The following is a 21,134-nucleotide window of genomic DNA, read 5'->3' as shown; positions in this document are numbered from 1 at the left end:
GTACCCCCAAGTCTAAAATAAAAGTTGAAACTATTTTTAAAAATTAGAGAAATCTTTTTTCCCAGTGTTCCAGCATGGAAGTACCACATTCAAAACCATTTCTCCGGTAATGCTTCTTAAAGATTTCTGGCTTCCCTAACAGCCCACTCTTCCAGCACAACAGCCAGAGAGGCCAAAGCCATTTCTCAAAACAAACTTATGAAATACATGGTGAGTTCATCAGAAAATCCTCACTTTTTAACCCATAATAGCTCACAACAAGAAAATGAACTGTTACCTCTGGTTCAATACAATTATTTTTGCATAGCAATGGGCAGTGTTTTCAAGTTGACGTGGGAAAGGTTAGTATAAACTATGGCAGAAAGGGCTGTGGAGGACAGGGTCAGGCCAAGGCTATTTGGGATCACAGAAGCCCTAGGTGTTTCATGTCCATTTGTCAATGAATATTTATGTAGTGAACCCTACGTGCCAAGCACGATTCTAGTGCTGAAAATGAAATACTGACCAGAACACACGTAATTCTCTGCCATCAAAGAGCTTATGTGAAAAACTTTAAATGCCTGGTCCGTGAGATCGTGAGACGTCGTATGAAGACGGGGACAGGAAAGCTAAGAGGCAGGAGGGAGGCCCGCTGAGAAGGTGCTGCGAGGAGGGGGCAGGCCATGCTGGCATCTGCACAGGGCAGGATAAATGTGAAGGCTGGGGTGAGGGCATTCCTGGAAGATTTCAGAAACTCATGGAGGCCAGAATGAGTGAGGGCCAGGAAGGGGAGGAGAGCCAGGCACTAGAAGGAGAGGTTGGAGCGAATGAGGCAGGGGGCTTGACAAGGCTGCCGTTTCTTCCCTGAACTCAGACACAAAACAAACAGAAGCACTAAGGGAAAAGAGAAACACATCAAACCAACCAACCAACCAGTGTTTTACCTCGTTCATAGGTGGCAATGCTGTCCATGTATTTGCATCTGGATCATACTTTTCTCCCGAGCTAAGAGTCTGCTTATTTTCATCTTGGCCCCCGAATACAAACAAAAACCCTTCTGCAAAGATCAAAGGAAACACAAATATGAAATGCGAGTCTTCAACACCCATAAACGCCACAGCATATATACAAACAGCATCTGAAGAAACTCTCTGATGACAACAATGTTCTCTTTGGATTCAGGACTTTTATCACATCCCATTGGATCCTTGGTGATGGAGCCAAACCATCACTTTGACCATTTTGCTTTACTCATTACTGTCTTTGAGGGGATTTCCACCACCCTACAATGAAAAAGGAAGCCTGGCGTCACCCGCTCAGTCACCAGGCAACTCTGGGCCATCTCAGTTCATCTCTTCTATTCCCTCTCAGCCTCTGGGATTCTCATACAACTTTTGCACCGCAGCGCACATCTGTTCATTCTAGACCCCAGGAATACCCAGATCTGAGGCATCCGTGTGCACTTTCTATTCAAAACAGGATCTAAGAGCAACTGAACTTCCGATTTCATGTAATGGCGTATTAGGTTATTCTTCTGCAAAAAACAATTTGCTGGATAAAACATTTAAAAAATAATCTTAGCCGGGTGGTGGTGGCTCAGCACTTTTGGAAGCCAAGGTACAAGGACTGCTTGAGCCCAGGAGGTTCACAGGAAGCAACACAGCAAGACTTCATCTCTACAAAAAATAATGAAATTAGCCGGGCATTGTGGTATTTGCCTATAGTCTCAACTACTCAGGAGGCTGAAATGGGAGGATCGCTTGAGCCCAGGAGTGTGAAGCTGAAGTGGGCTGTGATCATGCCATTGCACTCCAGCCTGGGCAACAAAGTGAGATCTTGTTTCAAAAATAACAACAATAATAATCTTCTTAGAAGAGGAGAAGCCAACAAGATAACAAGGCAAAACTGAAGGGAAAATTAGGACCTACAGAGGTTATCAAGCATGAAAACCATTTTACACTGAGGGCATTTCCAATCTAGGAAAATTTAAACCTTTTGTCCTGGGGATGAAAAAGACAGAAGTTTAAGCTCCAGGTCCACAGAAAATGTGGCTTCTGGCAGGAGATCCTCTCCAAAGTTCTACACTGTCAGGATGAAGGCCAACCAGAATTCGTACTCAGATTTAAATCTCCTTGCTATCTGGGAAATCATAAGCCTTGAACTTAATTTATAGTTAATACCAAATTAGTAGTGTTTTCAGGCAACTGGCAGAAACAAATGCAAAACTTCTGTAGAAGGACCTTAATCTAAGCCTTACATTCTAAGATCCCAGGACATCTAAGGCAGAAAGTTATTGCTACAAATAATTTTTTTCTACTTTTTTTTTTGTTTGTTTTTTTAAGATAGTCTCGCTCTGTCGCCCAGGCTGGAGGGCAGTGGTGCAATCACAGATCACTGCAACTTCTGCCTCCTGGGTTCAAGCGATTCTCCGGCATCACCCTCCTGAATATCTGGGATTACAGGCACATGCCACCACATACCCCAGCTACTTTTTGTACTTTTAGTAGAGATGGGGTTTCACCATGTTGGCCAGTTGATTTCAAACTCCTGACCTCAAATGATCCACCCGCCTCAGCCCCCAAAAATGCTGGGATTATAGGTGTGAGCCACTGTGCCTGGCTGCTACAAATAATGTTTAATAAACGAGCAGCATGCAGCCACAGATATCAGACATACCAAAAATTAGACTCTAAGAAAAGACCAGCAGAAGCAGATCATAGGAAGTAGTCTTGCAAAGATTTCAAATATTATAGTAACCAGAAAGATGATTTTTTTCAAGTTGGGTGATGAAGAATAAAGTCTAAAATTTATTTAAAAAAGAAAGATAATTTAAACAAATGCTTATCATGTTTAAAAAATAAAAATTAACTGGAAGATAACTCCAGGTAACAGGGAACTATAGAAATAAGAGAGGATTTGAAGGTAATGGTGGATTAAGTTATTCTCCTGTAAAAAGACAAGAATTTGCAGAAATTAAAAAAAAAATCAATGGATAAATGTAATAGCAGATTAATCAGAGTTAAGGAGAAAAGAAGATAAATCAAAAGATAATAATCAAGAAAACAACACAGTGAGACAAAAAGATGGAAAATAATAAGAAAATTTTAAATACACACCAGAGAAGAGATTTTTTAGACTCGCCACTGACTTCACAACAATGGAAGGCAGAAGTCAGTGGAATGACTTCAATGTGCTGAAAACTGATAAATACCAAAGCGGAAACGCTATACCCAGCAAAAATATCCTTTACGAATGAAGGCAAAATAATGACATTTGCAGGCAATCAAATCTGAGAGTTGTCCACCAAAAGATCCATATTAAAGGAAATTCAAAAGGATGAACTTCAGAGAGAAGGGAGATGATCCTAGGTGGAACGTCTGAGGAGTTAAGAAGGAAGAACGAAGAAAGTGGCAAATCTAAATGAACACTATCTACCTACCTGTGTGTCTGTCTATCAATCATCTATCTACCTATCTGTCTGTCCATCCATCCGTCCATCTATCCATCCATCCATCCATCCATCCAACATATATCAAAAAAAGACACATTGTGTATATAGTAGCTACCCCTTATCTGAAGTGTTGGTTTCTGTGGTTTTATCACCCATGGTCAACTGCAGTCCAAAAACAGGTGAGTTCAGCAAAGTAAGATATTTTGAGAGAGACCATATTCACATAACTTTTATTACAGTATATTGTTATCGTCATTTTATTATCAGTTATTGTCGTTAATCTTTTACTGTGCCGAACTTAAACTTTATCATGGGTATGTATGTATAGTAAAAACACACAGTGTGTACAGGGTTCAGCACTATCTGTGGTCTCAGAAATCCACTCGGGGGTCTTGGAATGCATCCCTCATGGATAAGGGGGATCTACTGTACATATTTATTAGTGATAATGCATTTTAAAACTGTAAGAGTATGGAAAATGGAAAATGAAGAAAAACTCTCCTGAAGAGAACACAGGTACTGACTAACTTTGGACTTTGCTAACTTAATACAGGCTGTAATTTCTAAGGTAATCTTCCTAAAGGACTATTAACAAGAATGTAAGTCCCAAACTGGTAGAGAAGAAAAATTGAATGACAAAAAAACAGTCAAAATCAATTTTTAAAAAGGCAAAAAAAACAAAAACAAAAACAAAAAAACAATGCAGGCTGGACAAATGGAAGGACCTCTTCAATCACTCACTTCCGTTTCCATCAATTCCACTGTACACAGTCGCTCCTTCCATTGCTGGGTTTCTGAAACACCAATCCCTCTAGCAAACTTTCAAATATTAGTGATACAGGAGCCTTTGTGACAGATGTGTATGTGTGAAAATTAGGAATATGTGTATATATTCGGGGGGGAAATGTAACGGAGCTAATTCTGAGAAGATGCAACAGGGAAACTAGACCTACCTCCTGCAGGCTATACTACTCTGTCCAGCTCTTCATTACTGACAATAACTAATAATTTTGGGACTCATAAAATGACTCCACTTCTATACTATGGTAGAGCCTTGGCCATTTGTATGATATACTGTGGTACAGTATAGCTTTAAAAATATTATAGCCTGGGCAACATAGCAAGATCCCATCTCTAAAAAGAAAAATAAAATAAAAAATAAAATTTTAAAGATAATGTTGCTGGGCAAGCAAACACAATTAAATAAGGACTGCAGGAGGGCTGCTGACCACAATTAGAATGACATGAGATGACACTTATCAGGTGGACAAGGGAGCAGGACCACGGCGAAAAGAAAGGCAGCCAGCAAAGGCAATGCCTCAATGGCTATCTTTTCTATCAGCTCCTTAAGGGAGAGCTTTGGATAAAGTAGAGCAGTTTTCAAACTTGTAAAGGTCAAGTAAAGCATTTTCCATACTAAATAACTTTAAGCCATTGCCTATATAAGTAGCATTTCCTAAAGTCTCATAACTTCTCTTTTTTTTTCTTTTTTTTCTGAGACAGGGTCTCACTCTGTCACCCAGGCTGGAATGCAGTGGTGTGATCATGGCTCACAGCAGTCTCGATCTCCTGGGCTCAAGAGATTCTCCCACCTCAGCCTCCCAAGTAGCTGGGACCACAAGTGCATGCCACTATGCCTGGCTAATTTTTTTGATTTTTAGTAAAGACAGTTTCTCTCCTACATTGTCCAGGCTGGTCTTGAACTCCTAGGCTCCTCTCACTTTAGCCTCCTAAACTGCTGGGATTACAGGTGTGAGCCACCACACCCGGCCTTATATAACATATTTTATATAATTATATATTGTAATTCTAAGCTGCATGAATTTCAAAGATGGGACTACCATGGTGCAAAGAAACGCTGTGTTCCAGGTGTGGCCCTACAGCTACTTAGTGGTAAGCATCACTGAAGTTTGCTCTCCTGACATTAAGTCATCAAGTAACTGCTTCTCCAGTAGTTCTTAAAAGCAGCTATGTGTTGAAGATACGGAGATAATAAGGACTGACAGAAAATACGGTTTTCCTAACCATGGTCTCAGAAGCTAGAACTACACTAAAAATGTCATGTAGAGATAATAAAATTGTATCTTTAAAAGGCTCTGAGTCATTCTGTAAAACCTTGAGATTACACATTACTTGATCTGGTGTTTAAGGAAAATTTGCCACAGAACGGTACCTGCTGAGAGAACTCCATGGTTAATTCTCGGCATGCTTAAAGGGGCCAGTTCGATCCAAAGCTGCCTGTTAGGGTCATAGAGAGGGCACATGCATCGCATCGCTGCTGTGGGTTTCCGTGAACTAAGGAAGCAAATAAGTGATCGGTAGTTAATGTGCTTCATACAGTTCTTTTTATAAGTAGCCATCACTAGTTTTAGTTTACTAAAGAATATTTAAAACATTTTTTAAAAACCCTTGTGGAAGTCAGTGTGGCGATTCCTCAGGGATCTAGAACTAGGAATGCCATTTGACCCAGCCATCCCATTACTGGGTATATACCCAAAGGACTATAAATCATGCTGCTATAAAGACACATGCACACGTATGTTTATTGCGGCACTATTCACAATAGCAAAGACTTGGAACCAACCCAAATGTCCAACATTGATAGACTGGATTAAGAAAATGTGGCACATATACACCATGGAATACTATGCAGCCATAAAAAAGGATGAGTTCATGTCCTTTGTAGGGACATGGATGAAATTGGAAATCATCATTCTCAGTAAACTATCGCAAGAACAAAAAACCAAACACCGCATATTCTCACTCATAGGTGGGAACTGAACAATGAGAACACATGGACACAGGAAGGGGAACATCACACTCTGGGGACTGTTGTGGGGTGGAGGGAGAGGGGAGGGATAGCTTTAGGAGATATACCTAACGCTAAATGATGAGTTAATGGGTGCAGCACACCAGCATGGCACATGTATACATATGTAACTAACCTGCACATTGTGCACATGTACCCTAAAACTTAAAGTATAAAAAAAAAATCAAATGTAATTATGTTTTAGATACTGAAAAGCATTATGAATTCTTGTTTACATGGAACTACCTCTTCCCATACACCACTTTTCAAACAAGTCCCACCTCACACTTACACTCTCTCTTCTCCACCAACAGTCACGATGCACTCGGAGTAGCCCCGGGGTTTGAAGTTGGCCAGCATCGCCTCCCCTTGCTGCGGCTGGCTGAGCGGTATATTGCTACACTCTTTGACAATTTCTCGTACTAATGGTTCATTCAGCATCTGTTCCCGTAAATAACTGGAGTCCAACCCTGAAACCCACAGAGCTGACATAACATCCTTCATGTGGACCTGCAGAAGAGGGAAGAAAGATGGGGCGAAAACAATGGAAAATGCAACACATCATTTTCAGAATCTACATTTTCCACCTCATGGAAAACAAACTGTTAACACTCAGGTTATTACCAGGCAAGTGAGACACACTGGTGCTGCTTGAATGTCTTCTCCTGGCCCTAACTGTCTACTTCCCAGAGTCTTGATAAGTAAAAGTTTAATTTTTAAAAATCATCAGTTTATTTGAGGTATCACTGTAAAAGTTTCAAGCAGCTTCCTTTACACCTTAAAGGATTCCCATTTCAATAGGAAAAGACAGGAAAAGAACCAGCTATAATTTGCTTTATGTCACACATTTGGATGTGCCATGAGTTAAATCATGTTTATACAAATATTATATACAGTAATAGCTCAATACAATATGGTAAACTTAGACATCAACATTAATAATACAAGAAAAATATACAAAAGCCAAAGTTTAAAAAAAAACCTGAGTACTATATAATCATTTCTGCAGTAATTACTGTTCAAAAATATCTAACACGACTAATATGAATTATATACTTTTACCGCTCAATCACTAAATTTGAACCGACGAAAGTATTTTATAAATGTAAAATAAAACTGTGAGTTTTAAAAATCAACTGTCTTTACAGCATGAAGTTTAAACTGACCAAAGGACAAAGAACTGCCTCGTTTTCCCAGCAACCAGCCAACCTTAAGCATCTCCCTTGCTTTAAGGCAAGAAGAGGGCAGGACGGAAGCTGGCGAGGAGCAGCATGTCCCACTGTGGTCTTGGTGAGTGGGAGCACATAGGAAATTTTTCTCATTTTTCTATCTCCTTTACCAATTTCCCCAACTAACAGGGAAAGCAGAACACTACCGGTCCTTACCTGTCCCAATTAAAACCAATACTACAAATGTGGTTTCTAAACATGCATACTTCCGGGCTTACAGAATTCAAAAAATTATAAGATAATCATCAAAATTTCACAGTCCAGTTTTAACTTACAAGAACAATTAACAGTAAAATTATACATTGTGAGATCCACTCTCTAACACCTAATATATTTCTTATTTTGAAAACAGTAATTGGAGCTAGTGTCTTATTTATAATAATCAGACTTAAAAATGAAGTCCTGGCTGGGCATGGTGGTTCACACTTGTAATCCCAGCACTTTGGGAAGCCAGAGTGGGAGGATTGCTTGAGCACAGGAGTTTGAGACCAGCCTGGGCAGCACAGCGAGACCCTGTCTCTACAAAAATCAAACAATTAGCTAGGCATGGTGGCACACGCCTGTGGTCCTAGCTACTCGGAGGCTGAGGTGGGAAGATCACTTCAGCCAGGAAGCTTGGGACTGCAGTGAGCTATGATCGTGCCACTCTGGCTACTGCCCTTCAGCCTGGGAGACAGAATGAGACTCTCTGCCCCCTCAAAACCCTCAAGTCCTGTGATTTTGCTCCTTCCTCCAAGGTATTCACAATTTGGATCTAGAGGCTGATATTCTTTAAGACCTTCACTCCCAGAACCTTCCCTCTTGAAACTGCACTGCCACACAAACTCCAGAGCCTGCCTGCTTTCTCCTGCGTGGTGTCAATCACACCTGAAGCTCCTCAGGCCCATGCCCCTCCACCCCTGCCATCGATCCACGTGCCACCCCCCTGCCTGCTACAGGCACCTGAGGCCTGGCAGAGGTTAGCCTAGTGATATAGTAGGTCAGGATGCTGAGAGCAAGGGTGGGGATACTGCGTTTCTATAATCTCCAGCTTAAGCTTGAAATGCATTTTCCCATTAAAAACAACATACAAAGGATATTACGCTCCTTACAAGGGCTAATATTTTCACTGATATATTGTGTGGCATGGGCTTTTGCAGACTGGTCTGAAAAACCAACTGCTTTCATGATATAGGGGAACACGTTTTACAGGTATCTTTTAGATTGCTGCATTGTAAGTCTTTCATGTTGAAGAAGAAAAATAACTAAAATTTGAATTAAAAAGAAATAAAAAGGCAAATTTGACCATGTTATAAATGACAGGTACCTTTCTTATTTCTGTATCATGTGCTATCCATCGAATTACTGCTTCAAAGACATATCTTTCATTGCCAACGTTTAACTTCTCAAGAGAAATCACTTCTTTAAGCTTTTGAGGACTCAGCTCTAAGAATTCTTCCGTGCTGCTGACGTCTCGGAAATGAGTCTCCAGGTATTCCGTGGCAAGGTAATGAACGTGATGGAGGCAGTAATGTAGTGCAAAGTCACGGATACCAATACAGTTCTCAGCAGCAATGCAGCCTTCCAAAAACTCACAGCACAGGGTTTTAAGGTCCGTCAGTAGCAGCAGGTCAGCTGCCTGAACAACATCTTGGATTGTATCTTCATTTAGCCTGATCTAAAAAAGTAGCATAATTATCTTATATTTGAATGTGTACATTTAAAACCCAAACCACTAACCTATTAATTTGGGCCACATGAAATTTCCATTTATTTTAGATCAAAGATAATCAAATATTGGCAATTTCATATGGTTTAACCCAGCATTTTTTTTTTTTCCGAGAGTTGGAAGGCACCAACATAAGCAAATGTGTGCTTGGTTAACTTTTCCCAGCTCTGCCCTTGCTGTACCAATGTCAACCACCAATAACCCTTCTAGGGTGAACTGTCCATGTTGCTCACTTCTGTAATTCAGAGAAAAACCTTAATGACTCAAATGCTTGGGAAATGGAAAGTTCTGCATTCTATGGTAAAGTCAACATGATTAAGTACCAGCATCAGAACTGATGAAAATCTTGCCTCCCCACCTATGAAGTTCACTCTTCCGCTAAATGGCATGCCAACCTGAATGCTAACCCCTTGAAGGGAGAGGGGTTTCCAGTGTTTCAGAAGCCTCATTCCGCATCCCAAAACACTGTACGCAGTGCAATTTGGTACACAGACAGATACACTTAGGTCTCAAAACTACTTTTTGGAATAAATCCCTAATACAAGGGTGTTTTTTTTTTTATCATTATGAACATCTACTTTTCCTTAATTTTCTTCAATTTTCTGACTAATGCTTCTTTCTCCACCGACTTCACAGTGCTCCAAAGCATCAGGAAAGAAACAGTTCTCTAAAATATTGCCACAGTCCTAAGTGGACGACCCCAAAGCATGGGCACTTCACCCACATTCGCAAATGCAAGGGAGACTTCATGAAGAGTATAGCAAGAAACATTTTTACATTTTACACTTTTTGTACCACAGATTTTTAAAAAAGTATAATTGCCAATCGTCTTAGAAACTGAGCAACAAAAATGTGGAAAGTAGTATGGTGAGTAAGCCACAAGTAGGGGAAAATGTTCCACTTATATGACATTACATTTAGCCACAAGACAGCAGGCAGCTGTAGACTCTTCAAATATAGGCACGTGAAAAAAACACTCAACTGCATTTCAATAAAACAAAACTGCCAATTCAGGAGTTTGTTATAACTTACATTCCAACTATCGTTTTAAATTTAAATTGGGAACAAATCACAGAAGTCAATCTGTAAATAATGTTTCAACTTTCAAATCCAAGCCTGAACATGAACAGGCTCTTACTGGCTTATAACTCGTTATACTAATAACTGCTGCTGGATTGACTTTACAAGGTGGAGGAGAGGTTGGTCTTAGCCCTGGTTATGTGATGCTACAGAGCATCTCTGGGCTGTCCCCAGATTAACTTAAATTCATTTACTTTTAACAATCATACACGTTACACACCCACCCACTAGTGCTGAGAGAAGAGAGAAAGCATGAAATCAAACCAAAACCTTCAAAAAGGATGAGAATCACTGCGTTTAACTCTGGACAGAATGAATATATTTAGATAAAGAAAGCAATACATTCAGAATACTTAGAAAATATGTAAGAGAAACAGCCCCTACAGAAAGGAAAACAAGAAGGATAAAGAAAGAATAAAGGAGAGAGTAGGGAACAAGATCTCAGAAAGAATAAAGATGAAATGCATTCTCACACAGCCAAAGGTAAGATGCACTGACCTCTTCTTTCTGTTAAAAAAACAAAACAAAACAGAACAAAAAACTAGCCCTGGTTCACATGGAAGATTTTTCTTGAGTCCTCATGCTTTGCTTGAAATCACGTCATGGGGAATGGGTAGTCGGAGGAGGGCAAAGGAAAAGAAAGAAGTCTGATCGTTTATCATTCTCCTCCCTGGGTATCACAAAGTCCCCAGAAGTTCAAGTGGACATGGAGAGGAAAGGGACATCAGGAAGAGAGAATAAGGGTGGGGCAGGGATGTGGGTACTACTGAGGCAACAGGACCACGGCATCGTGAATAAGGTGCTTGTCATGTCTGTCAGTCATCTTTCTCTGGGAATGATCTACAAGGAACTCTCTATTTCTACCAAATAATCCACAATGCCCCAGGAAGTTCCTATTTCCATGCTATGGAGACAAAACAAGTTTTGTATCCCCAGTCGTATGGATACAAAGCAAGACTGGAATCGGGATTCCAAAGCAAAAACCAAAAAGACAGCAGTCAGGGCAGCATCCCATGTTCTTTAATATCTCATATGAGAAGGTGGAGCTCAGAATGGTAGCAACAAACTGAGATTTGAGTCTAAGATCTTACTTCCTCTGCTTCTCTAGGAGCACAGCCATGGAAGAACACACATGGGGTGCCATTACCAGTAGGAAATGTCAGTCAATGCACACAGTGACAGAAGATGAAGATGACAGTGCTACTTTGTCATATAATGGATGAAAGGAGACCCTCACCCTGAGCTTGAGAAGCCTCTACTTAGGTCTTCCTTCCTTTGTTTCTCATCATACCTGCCCACTGAAGATGTAATCCAGGATCTCTCTCATAACCATTACCGATATCCCTTCAAGTTCAATCTTATAAGTTGATCCATCATCTTTTGGAGGATTATAGTTTAACTTTGTCCTAAGAAAGGGAAAAAAATGTAAAATTTCTATGAAGGAACAGAAATAGCTATAAATATTTATGTATTCAAAACTCTATAACGTGTAAGATACTTATCAGTATATGAATCCCCACCTAGAAAATTTAGTTCGTTAACTTTAGGTCTATGCAGTTCTATAACTTTCAACTACAAAACATTGGTCCCAGGATCCCAAATGCTACTTCTTAAAAAACAAAAACAAAACAGATGACCAAAGAACTAAGACCCACATGACCATGAATCTGTATTTCACCTTGGAAATCCCAGTCCCTTTAGGCTTATTTTCTAATGTATTGAATTCTCTAATTAATCTTCAATAATGTAACAAGGACTCCACAAACCTGCCATCCAAAACAAAAGCTAAGACCATGTCAACAGCCCGCTTCTAACCAGATGGTCTTCCCTACCAATCCATTCCTCTGCTTCCACCACCTAAAGTAACCATTATCCCAAATCCTATGCTCACTTTTTCCTTGCTTTATTACTGCATCCATGAAATATATATTTTAAATTTTAACTTGTTTTATAATTAATCATCCATTTTGCATTATTGTTTTATATAAATGACTTAAAATTTTATAGAGGTGTGCATATCACACTGGTTCTTTAGTTCTTTCTGCTGTGCAATATCCCATTTTCCTGTTGATGGGCATCTGGGGTTGTCTCCAGGTTTTCGATATTGCAAACTGTGATGCTATGACTATTATTGCATATGACTCTTTTGTGCTATGTTAAAGAATTTTTCGGCTGGGTGCAGTGGCTCACGCCTGTAATCCCAACACTTTGGGAGGCCGAGGTGGGTGGCTCACTTGAGGCCAGGAGTTCGAGGCCAGCCTGGCCAACATGGTGAAACCCCATCTCTACTAAAAATGCAAACATCGACTGGGAGTGGTGGTGGCATACGCCTGCAATCCCAGCAGCTCAGGAGGCTGACGCACAAAAATAGCTCGAACATGGGAGATGGAGGTTGCAGTAAGCTGAGATAACGCCACTGCACTCCAGCCTAGGTGACAGAGCGAGACTCTGCCTCAAAAAAAAAAAAAATTAATTAAGTAAATAAATAAATAAACAAAAATTTCCCTTGGGTCTACTCCTGGGAGTAGAATTATGCTACTTATTCTCCATAGTAGGTGGCGCTGTTTACAGCCTCATATACTACGTATGTGTAAGGGCATCTGTGGATTCATAAACTCTACAACATTTGAATCTGTCACACTTCTTAAGTTTTGTCAATTGAATAAGTGAAATATGGTATCTCACTGTGGTTATCATCTGCATTCTCTTACTACCCAGGTGCTGAACATCTCTTTGTATGTTTGTAGCCACGTTTCCCCTTTTGCAAAACGTTTGTTCATGTTTCTCGTTCATTTTTCACTAACTGTCCTTCTCACATTGCGGTATAGGAGTTCTTTACATATTTGTGATACCAATCATTTAACAGACATGAACTTTTTAAAAGGGGCCTTTTAAAAAACTTAAAAAAAAAAAGACTTCTTAAACTGATGAAGAATTTGAAGAACAATTTTTCGGTCAATGCTTTTTGTTTTAAGAACTTATATCTAGATATTCCTCATATTTTTTACTAAGAAAATTTAAGGTTTAAAAAAAAATTCAAGTGAGATTTAAAAATAGCTTTGAAACATGCTCTTGGTATGAATTATAACTCTGTTAAATCTCAAGATTGACACTGTGTTACCTGCTACCTAATAACCACGTTTTCTAAGAAAAGAAAAGCACACCTTCAAATACCGGTAATCCAAATAGTGAGTTACAGGGAGAACTTCTTAGAAACAAATATTTAAACTCATTATTTGCATTCAGACTTCTATAATAAAGTCAACAAAGGATCAGACTTTTGGTAGACTGAATACAAACAGAACAGGAAATAATATTAACAAAATTTATTTTATTTTTGTTTTTGAGACAGGGTCTCACTCTGTCACCCAGTCTGGAGTGCAGTGGCGCAATCATGGCTCACTACAACCTCCTCCTCCTGGGTTCAAGTGATTCTCCTGCCTCAGCCCCCCAAGTAGCCGGAACTACAGGCACACACCACCACACCCAGCTAATTTTTGTACTTTTTGTAGAGACGGGGTTTCACCATCTTGCCCGGGCTGGTTTCGAACTCCTAAACTGATCTGCCCACCTCAGCCTCCCAAAGTGCTGCGATTATAAGCATGAGCCACCACACCCAGTCAATGAAATTTCATATGCTAGAAAACAGACAAGGGTAACTGACTTGGAGTATCTGAGGAAGCTTAATCCTAATTTAGCAGTAAGCAAAGCCGAGACTCAACCTGAATTGGACTGAAGACTTCCCAAAGGCTCCGGGAACTGGTAGTACAGGGTAGGTGAGGACGGGGTTGGTGTGGGGCAGGGGGTGAAAGATAAGCTAAAAACAGAACTGTTAACAAAGTCTTAGGAAATAGTTGAATTTCCGGATTCTCCTTCCATGTGGATACGTATCTTCCCTGTAGAGCTCAATAAGACTCTCCCTAGCTCCAGTGGAAGACAAATGACTTATATTTTGAAGAGTATACAACTGAGGGTCTCTGGACAGGGGAGCACCAGGCACATTTGAGGGTAGGTGTATTGTAACTGAGAGGGTTAACAGAATGTTTACATACTGAATGCTGGACCATTAGTCTTTTTCTCTCAACTCTGCTCCTAAAATACTGAAAGCCAGAACATATCTTCCAAGCAAGAAACAAAGACTCTTCTGGAGGACTTGATCAACCCAAGGGTACAGACCCAAGGGCACAGACATCAATCTGCCCTAAGAAAATGACCCAGTTTGATTACACAACAGCAAAACCTGTGTTCAACAAGTCTAACCTATAGGGCTCTGAGCTTCCTGCACATTTTGAAGCTGTACTTCTAAAACTTTCTCATGTCACATCACACTCAGAAAACGTAGTATTACTCTGGGCTAAACAGAGGCGGCCTGTAGGCTCATGGCTGGACAGGGCCCCCAGGATCTGGAGATGCTGCTCAGCTACTCTGAAGACTGACACCATCAGTATCTTCACATACTGGCAACATGTTTTTTTGGCACATTGGTTAAGAAACTGTTTTAGAGCACTGCTCTTAAAATCAAGCAAACAGGACTCATTAGATATTTAACAAAGATAAAATACAGGAACAAAACTGATAAGAAAAAAGGTAACTTAAAGGAAGTAAAGATTGTGCTAAAATGAAAAGTTCAAGGAAAAAAGAAAAATTCATCGTAATCTTCCCAGAGGGAAAAGACAGGATACTGTGTACATAAAACAAGACTACAATGATATAAAAAGAAACATTCATAAGCCAGCAAAAAATGTTAATGATTGAAAAAAAATTTTTTTTGAAATGTAGGGTCAAGATAAAAAGTTGAGGAAATCTCCTAGAAAAGAGAACAAAGAGACAAAGGCAGAAAATATGAGAGATGGCTGAGCACATGGCTCATGCCTATAATCCCAGCACTTTGGAAGGACTGCTTGAGCCCAGGTGTTCAAGACCAGACTGGGCAACACAGCGACACCCCACCTCTATTTTTTTTAAATTTATTAAATAATTTTTTAAAAAAGAAAATGAGAGATAAGTTAAGAAAACTGGAAGATCAGTCCAGAAGGTTCAACACCTGAAAAAAAGCAATGTCCCCCCACCAAAAAAGATAAGACTATTAAGGAAGTACTCTCAATAACGGATGAAAATAGACCCACTCCAGAGCACATCATCATAATAATTCAGGATACGAGAAATAAAGAAAAAAGTCTTACAAGCTTTCAGAAAGAAAAATAGGCTATATGGAAAGGATCAAGAATCAGAATGGCTTCATAATTGTAAATGAAAGTTAAATAATAAAGAAGAAATTACTTTAAAATTCTGAAAGAAAATTATTTCAGACCTAGATTTTTATAACCAGCCAAACTATCAATCAAGTGGCAGGGGGGAACAAAGACATTTTCAGCTATATGAAGTCACAAAACAATTTACTTCCCATGCAACCTTTCTCGAGATGGTGTTAGAAAATGTGCCCCCAAAAAACAAAGGAATATATCAAGAAAGTGGAAGATTCTGGATACTAACAAGATGCAATCCAAACAGGAAGGAAGTGAAAGGGATGCACAATAATGGTGAAGAATGATCCTGGAATGACAGCTATGTACCAGCAGAAGGAAGCCAGTCCATTCTGGTGACAGTAGAAGGCCCTTGTACATCTTTAACATCAAATATATAATGTGTATGACAGTATACAGAGGGTATTTAGACAACTTTCTTTCCTCCCTGTATTTCCTATCTACTATTCCTGCCCCTACAGTTTCCAGTGAACTAATGGTTTTACTCAAAAGGTACTTCATTGCCACTAGCTGTTGTGTAGGTGTATCTATTTGCCTGATGCTTTTATTAAAAGTGAAGGAAAGAATTTGAGTCAATTCTCCGTCAAGAGAGAAAACAGTGTAAGAATAAAATACCGAAATATCTGACTTTGAAATGCATCATATAATCTTTTTGGCAGCAGACATGTCTTCACTTAGGATGTCATGACTATTTGTATTTCTCAGTCACTGTGCTGGTAATCAACATATATAGCCTCTCAGCTCCAAATTCACCCTTTTTTGCTTGCTTTGGAAAAATGGATCTGATCCTTTTAAATCATTTTCCTTTGTCAAATGGCACGATGTTAAGCTTCAGTTAAAGGCACTGGAGAGACAATGGAGGAGGTGAGAGTTTTGCTTGCTGGTTCTGGTGAAGAGACCTGCCTCCTGCCAGGCAGTCTTCTCTCCCAGCACCAGGCTCCCACAGTGCACAGCTGCAACCACACCCTGAAGTTTTCCCCAGAGCCTCCTTCAAGTACCTTCCAATGAATAGCTTTCTCAGGCATCTTACAGCAGCAGTCCCCAACCTTTTTGGCACCAGGGACTGGTTTCGTGGAAGACAATCTTTCCACAGAAGGGAGTTGGGGGGATGGTTTCAGGGTAAAACTGCTCCACCTCAGATCATCAGGCATTAGATTCTCACAAGGAACATGCAATCTAGATCCCTCACATGCCCAGTTCACAATAGGGTTCGCGCTCCTATGAGAATCTAATGCCACCACTGATCTGACAGGAGGCGGAGCTCAGGCAGGAAAGCTCCATCACCAGGGCCTCACCTCCCACTGTGTGGCCCAGTCCTAAGGCCATGGCCCAGTCCTAAGGCCTTAGAAGACAGATTTCCAACAAGTTCCACAATGTGGCTTTTCTGCCATGCAGTGAGCCATGGGTGTGTCCTAATAAGTCAGCTCTGGGGTAGCAGATGCTCCATATATCTATTCCTGTATTTTTTAGAGTTTTCTTTACTTCTTACTGGCCAGTCCCTCATTACTCCAGTCTCCTGCTGTAGTTAATAATTCTTTATACTAAATTTTCTTTGTTCAAACTGTTCTGTGGTTTCTCTCTCCTGACTAGACCCAGACAGACACTAACAGCCACTAAAAAATTTAGAGGAGGTATCTCCAAAACATGTTCAGATAGAGGAGCTTCAGGATAGAATTAGAGTTCTTATTTTAAAGTAACCCAGGTTCAACCAAGAGCTAGCTGTACTTGCTTGCGCATGTGGCATTAGAGTCTCATAGGAGCACGAACCCTATTGTGATCTGGGCATGTAAAGGATCCAGACTGCACCTTCCTTATGAGAATCTAATGCCTGATGATCTGAGGTGGAACAGTTACACCCTGAAACCATCCCCAGAACTCCTGTCTGTGGAAAACTTGCATGCGTCTTGCAGACAGTGGTAGGATGGGGGAAACTAGGCTATCAGGGAAAAGGTTACAAGAAGCCCTCTTTTTAAATTATTATTATACGAACGTACAATTTTGTTATATAGGTATACATGTGCCATGGTGGTTTGCTGAACCCATTAACCCGTCACCTACATCAGATATTTCTCCTAATGTTATCCCTCCCCTAGGCCCCCACCCCTAACAGGCCCCAGTGTGCGATGTTCCCCTCCCTGGGTCCATGTGTTCTCATTGTTCAACTTCCACTTATGAGTGAGAACATGCATTGTTTGGTTTTCTGATCTTGTGACAGTTTGCTGAGAATGATGGTTTCCAGCTTCATCCATGTCCCTGCAAAAGACATGAAACTCATCCTTTTTTATGGCTGCATAGTATTCCATGGTGTATATGTGCCACATTTTCTTAGTCTATCATTGATGGACATTTCGGTTGGTTCCAAGTCTTTGCTATTGTGAATAGTGCCGCATCAAACATATGTGTGCATGTGTCTTTATAGTAGAATGATTTACAATCCTTTGGGTACACGCCCAGTAATGGGATTGCTGGGTCAAATGGTATTTCTAGTTCTAGATCCTTGAGGAATCGCCACACTGTCTTCCATAATGGTTGAACTAATTTACACTCCCACCGACACTGTAAAAGTGTTCCTATTTTTCCACAACTTGTCCAGCATCTGTTGTTTCCTGACTTTTTAATGATCGCCATTCTAACTGGCGTGAGATGGTATCTCATTGTGGTTTTGATTTGCATTTCCCTAATGGCCAGTTATGATGAGCATTTTTTCATGTCTGCTGGTTGCATAAATGTCTTCTTTTGAGAAGTGACTGTTCATATCCTTTGCCCATTTTTCGATGGGGTTGTTTGCTTTTTTCTTGTAAATTTGTTTAAGATCTTTGTAGATTCTGGATATTAGCCCTTTGTCAGATGCATAGATTGCAAAAATTTTCTCCCATTCTGTAGGTTGCCCGTTCACTCTGAGGGTAGTTTCTTTTGCTGTGCAGAAGTTCTTTAATTAGATCCCATTTGTCGTATTTGGCTTTTTTGCCATTGCTTTTGGTGTTTTAGACATGGTCTTTGCCCGTGCCTTTGTCTTGAATGGTACTGCCCAGGTTTTCTTCTAGGATTTTTATGGTCCTAGGTCTTATGTTTAAGTCTTTGATCCATCTTGAGTTGATTTTTGTAAAAGATGTAAGAACGTCCAGTTTCAGTTTTCTGCATACGGCTAGCAAGTTTTCCCAGCATTATTTATTAAATAGGGAATCTTTTCCCCATTGCTTGTGTGTGTCAGGTTTGTCAAACATCAGATGGTGGTAGATGTGTGGTGTCATTTCTGAGGCCTCCGTTCTGTTCCATTGGTCTATATATCTGTTTGGTACCAGTACCATGCTGTTTTGGTTACTGCAGCTTTGTAGTAAAGTTTGAAGTCAGGTAGCGTGATGCCTCCTGACTTTGTTCTTTGTTCTTGTCCAGGGTTCTCTTGGCTATGCGGGCTCTTTTTTGCTTCCATATGAAGTTTAAAGTAGTTTTTTCCAATTCTGTGAAGAAAGTCAGTGGTAGCTTAATGGGGATAGCATTAAATCTATAAATTACTTTGGGCAGTAAGGCCATTTTCACAATATTGATTCTTCCTATCCATGAGCATGGAATGTTTTTCCATTGTTTGTGTCCTCTCTTATTTCCTTGAGCAGTGGTTTGTAGTTCTCCTTGAGGAGGTCATTCACATCCCTTGTAAGTTGTATTCCTATGTATTTTATTCTCTTAGTAGCAATTGTGAATGGAAGTTCACTCATGATTTGGCTGTTGTCTATTATTGGTGTATAGCAATGCTTGTGATTTTGCACATTCATTTTCTATCCTGAGACTTTGCTGAAGTTGTTTATCAGCTTAAGAAGATTTTGGGCTGAGATGATGGGGTTTTCTAAATATACAATCATGTCATCTGCAAACAGAGACAATTTGACTTCCTCTCTTCCTATTTCAATACCCTTTATTGCTTTCTCTTGCCTGATTGCTCTGGCCAGAACTTCCAATACTATGTTGAATAGGAATGGTGAGAGAGGGCATCCTTGTCTTGTGTCAGTTTTCAAAGAGAATACTTCCAATTTTTGCCCATTCAGGATGATATTGGCTCTGGGTTTGTCGTAAATACGTCTTATTATGTCGAGATATGTTCCACCAATACCTAGTTTATTGAGAGTTTTTACCATGAAAGGCTGCCAGATTTTGTCAAAGGCCTTTTCTACATCTGTTGAGATAATCATGTGGTTTTTGTCGTTGGTTCTGCTTATGTGATGGATTATGTTTATTGATTTGCCTATGTTGAACCAGCCTTGCATCCCAGGGATGAAGTCAACTTGATCACGGTGGATAAGCTTTCTGATGTGCTGCTGGATTCGGCTTGCCAGTATTTTATTGAGGATTTTCACATCAATGTTCACCAGGGATATTGGCCTAAAATTCTCTTTTTTTGTTGTGTCTCTCCCAGGCTTTGGTATCAGGATGATGCTGGCCTCATAAAATGAGTTAGTGAGGATTCCCTCTTTTTCTATTGATCGGAATAGTTTCAGAAGGAATGGTACCAGCTCCTCTTTATAGAACTCGGCTGTGAATCCGTCTGGTCCTGGACTTGTTTTTGGTTGGTAGGCTATTAATTATTGCCTCAATTTCAGAACCTGTTATTGGTCTATTCAGAGATTCAACTTCTTCCTGGTTTAGTTTTGGGAGGGTGTATGTGTCCAGGAATTTATCCATTTCTTCTAGATGTTCTAGTTTATTTCTGTAGAGGTGTTTATAGTATTCTCTGAAGGTAGTTTGTATTTCTTTGGGATCAGCAGTGATATCCCCTTTATCATTTTTTATTCCGTCTATTTGATTCTTCTCTCTTTTCCTCTTTCTTAGTCTTGCTAGCAGTCTAACCATTTTGCTGATCTTTTCAAAAAACCAGTTCCTGGATTCATTGATTTTTTGAAGGGTTGTGTCTCCATCTCCTTCAGTTCTGCTCTGATCTTAGTTATTTCTTGTCTTCTGCTAGTTTTTGAATGTGTTTGCTCTTGCTTCTCTAGTTCTTTTAATTGTGATGCTAGGGTGTGGATTTTAGATCTGTCCTGCTTTCTCTTGCGGGCATTTCGTGCTATAAATTTCCCTCTACATATTGCTTGAAATGTGTCCCAAAGATTCTGGTACGTTGTGTCTTTGTTCTCATTGGTTTCAAAGAAAATCTTTATTTCTGCCTTCATTTCGTTATTTACCCAGTAATCATTCAGGAGCAGGTTGTTCAGTTTCCATGTAGTTGTGCGGTTTTGAGTGAGATTCTTAATCCTGAATTCTAATTTGATTGCACTGTGGTCTGAGACAGTTTGTTGTGATTTCTGTTCTTTTACATTTGCCAAGGAGTGCTTTACTTACAATTATGTGGTCAATTTTAGTATAAGTGCAATGCAGTGCTAAGAAGAATGTATATTCTGTTGATTTGGGGTGGAGAGTTCTGTAGATGTCTATTTGGTCTGCTTGGTCCAGAGCTGAGTTCAAGTCCTGCATACTCTTATTAATTTTCTGTCTCGTTCATCTGTCTAATATTGACAGTGGGGTGTTAAAGTCTCCCATTATTATTGTGTGGGAGTCTAAGTCTCTTTGTAGGTCTCTAAGAACTTGCTTTATGAATCTGGGTGCTCCTGTATTGGGTGGATATATA

General features: G+C 40.0%; 1 protein-coding gene across 4 annotated transcripts in view; it reads right to left on the bottom strand.

Annotated features, from left to right (window-relative positions):
• GAN (gigaxonin) overlaps nt 1–21,134 on the bottom strand; it is a 74,003-nt gene that overhangs the window by 25,756 nt on the left and 27,113 nt on the right. For 2 of the 4 annotated variants that reach the window (XR_010152650.1, XM_016930234.4), the window contains exons 2-6: nt 11,548–11,662; nt 8,775–9,125; nt 6,532–6,749; nt 5,604–5,725; nt 924–1,036 (exon numbers count right to left, since the gene is read on the bottom strand). Coding sequence is in view for 3 of the 4 variants with exons in the window: in XM_016930234.4 (XP_016785723.1) it covers nt 924–1,036; nt 5,604–5,725; nt 6,532–6,749; nt 8,775–9,125; nt 11,548–11,662 (919 nt within the window). In the remaining variant the exon portion in view is untranslated. Of the gene's footprint in view, nt 1–923; nt 1,037–5,603; nt 5,726–6,531; nt 6,750–8,774; nt 9,126–11,493; nt 11,663–21,134 lie in introns of all 4 variants that reach the window. The other 2 variants (XM_063797863.1, XM_054668491.2) reach the window with 2 other exon arrangements.

This window comes from Pan troglodytes, chromosome 18, assembly GCF_028858775.2.
Source record: "Pan troglodytes isolate AG18354 chromosome 18, NHGRI_mPanTro3-v2.0_pri, whole genome shotgun sequence".
Lineage (NCBI taxonomy): Eukaryota > Metazoa > Chordata > Mammalia > Primates > Hominidae > Pan > Pan troglodytes.
Note: the sequence above shows the minus strand (reverse complement) of the source record. Positions and strands in the feature narration are given on the sequence as shown.